The 1,658-nt window shown below is 35.5% G+C and overlaps 1 protein-coding gene across 1 annotated transcript in view; it reads right to left on the reverse strand.

The window, feature by feature from the left end:
* The window catches only part of LOC106868554 (protein FAM184A), a 73,359-nt gene that overhangs the window by 1,314 nt on the left and 70,387 nt on the right, over nt 1-1,658 (reverse strand). Inside the window, exon 16 of the mRNA XM_052972605.1 lies at nt 3-98. Within this exon, the coding sequence (XP_052828565.1) occupies nt 3-98 (96 nt within the window). The remainder of the gene's footprint in view (nt 1-2; nt 99-1,658) is intronic.

The following is a 1,658-nucleotide window of genomic DNA, read 5'->3' on the forward strand; positions in this document are numbered from 1 at the left end:
GCTCTTTATTATGAATCTCATCACGCAAATGGTGTATTTCTTCAAGGTCTTCCGGACGAGACTCTCGATTTGAGTATTTCTCTTCAGCTTTTACCAGTCTAATTTATAAAAGAAAAAAAATCAAATTCAGATATATGAGAACCTTCCATATCGGCTTCTCTCTATTTTCACTCGGCTCAAATGCACTGCATGAAAACTACTTTCCCTCATCATATTATGTGGTAATGACAAATTAGAGAGACAAACCACATCCCTGCCCAAGTTAGAGACATATGTTTGTGAATTTCTAAGTAGAAATATTTCCAAGGAAATGGAAAGGAAAAGTACAACAACTTGGGATCACGCACTGGATTATTAATCTTACCCAGGGACAAACTACAGTCAGAGGTCATTTCTTGTGTATACTTCCTTTTAAATTTATAGTGAAGTAAGATGGTTGAACATTCAAAACCTAATATCTCTGGTCCAATAATAATAACTGAGGCAAAGGCCTGAAATAAGTACCAGTGCTCAACTGGTACTTATTTTATAGATTTAAATTCATGAACTGTTTTTGCCCTCATCGTTGAGAAGCAAGCATCCTCAGCATCAACAATCAGAACCCAGATGTATACAAGTGATTGTATGTATGTATGTATGTATGTATGGATGCATGGATGTATGTATGTATGGATGCATGGATGCATGCATGCATGGATGGATGGATGATGTATGTGCATGTGCAGGCGCATATGTATATGTTTAATAAATACTGCAAGTAGTGTTCGTGAGTGAATCGTAAGAGAAAATAGACAGAAAGGGATTTAATTCAATATATTTCATTGAAAAAGAACAAACAGAAATAAAGTCCTGGATAATAGACAATAATAAAATGGATCTTTTTAAAAAGATGGTAAAAAATGTCAGTTGAAACTAATTTGTGGAAATAGAAAAAAAAAAATCAATTTTCAAGGGAAATAATTCCCATGACTTTTATGACACTGTTATAATTGTCTCCCTTACACTATGAGGCTACACGCATACACAGACTCTCTCTCTTTCTCTCTCTCTCTCTCTCTCTTACTTCCTCGTTGATTTCACGAAACGTACATTACAGTTATACAAACATTCTATGGCTAAGTATTCCATAGACGCTTCTATTAGTAACGTAAGCCTCTCAAGCACTCATAACATGACGTGACAATGTGCGACACAGCTAACCATTTTGGAGTCAGTCAATCCGACAGGCCTCTACATTTTCTGTCCGTCCAGGCGAGAAATTTAGAAATAAATGACCGGAGGGATGTGACCTACGACATGTTACATTCCACGGGCTTGAAAATTAATGAAACTCTTAATTTATTTCTTCATTGTTTTCGATATAAATCAACAATAAATATATTTTAATCTACAAATACTGTTCACGAAAATTTACAACTGGTTATCTTGAACCATTAGCTTGTTTCAGTCTTTGGATTGTGGCCATGCTGGAACATCGCTTTGATGGGTTTAGTCGAACAAATCGACCCCAGGATTTATTCTTTTTTATGTTTGGTGCTTTTATCAATCCTCTATGTCACGAAGACGTTAACAACCAACATCAGTCGTTAGGCATATAATGTGTGTGTGTGTGTGTGTTTGTATACGCACATACATACATACATACATACATACATATA

This window comes from Octopus bimaculoides, chromosome 14 (genome assembly GCF_001194135.2).
Source record: "Octopus bimaculoides isolate UCB-OBI-ISO-001 chromosome 14, ASM119413v2, whole genome shotgun sequence".
NCBI classification, from domain to species: Eukaryota; Metazoa; Mollusca; class Cephalopoda; order Octopoda; family Octopodidae; genus Octopus; species Octopus bimaculoides.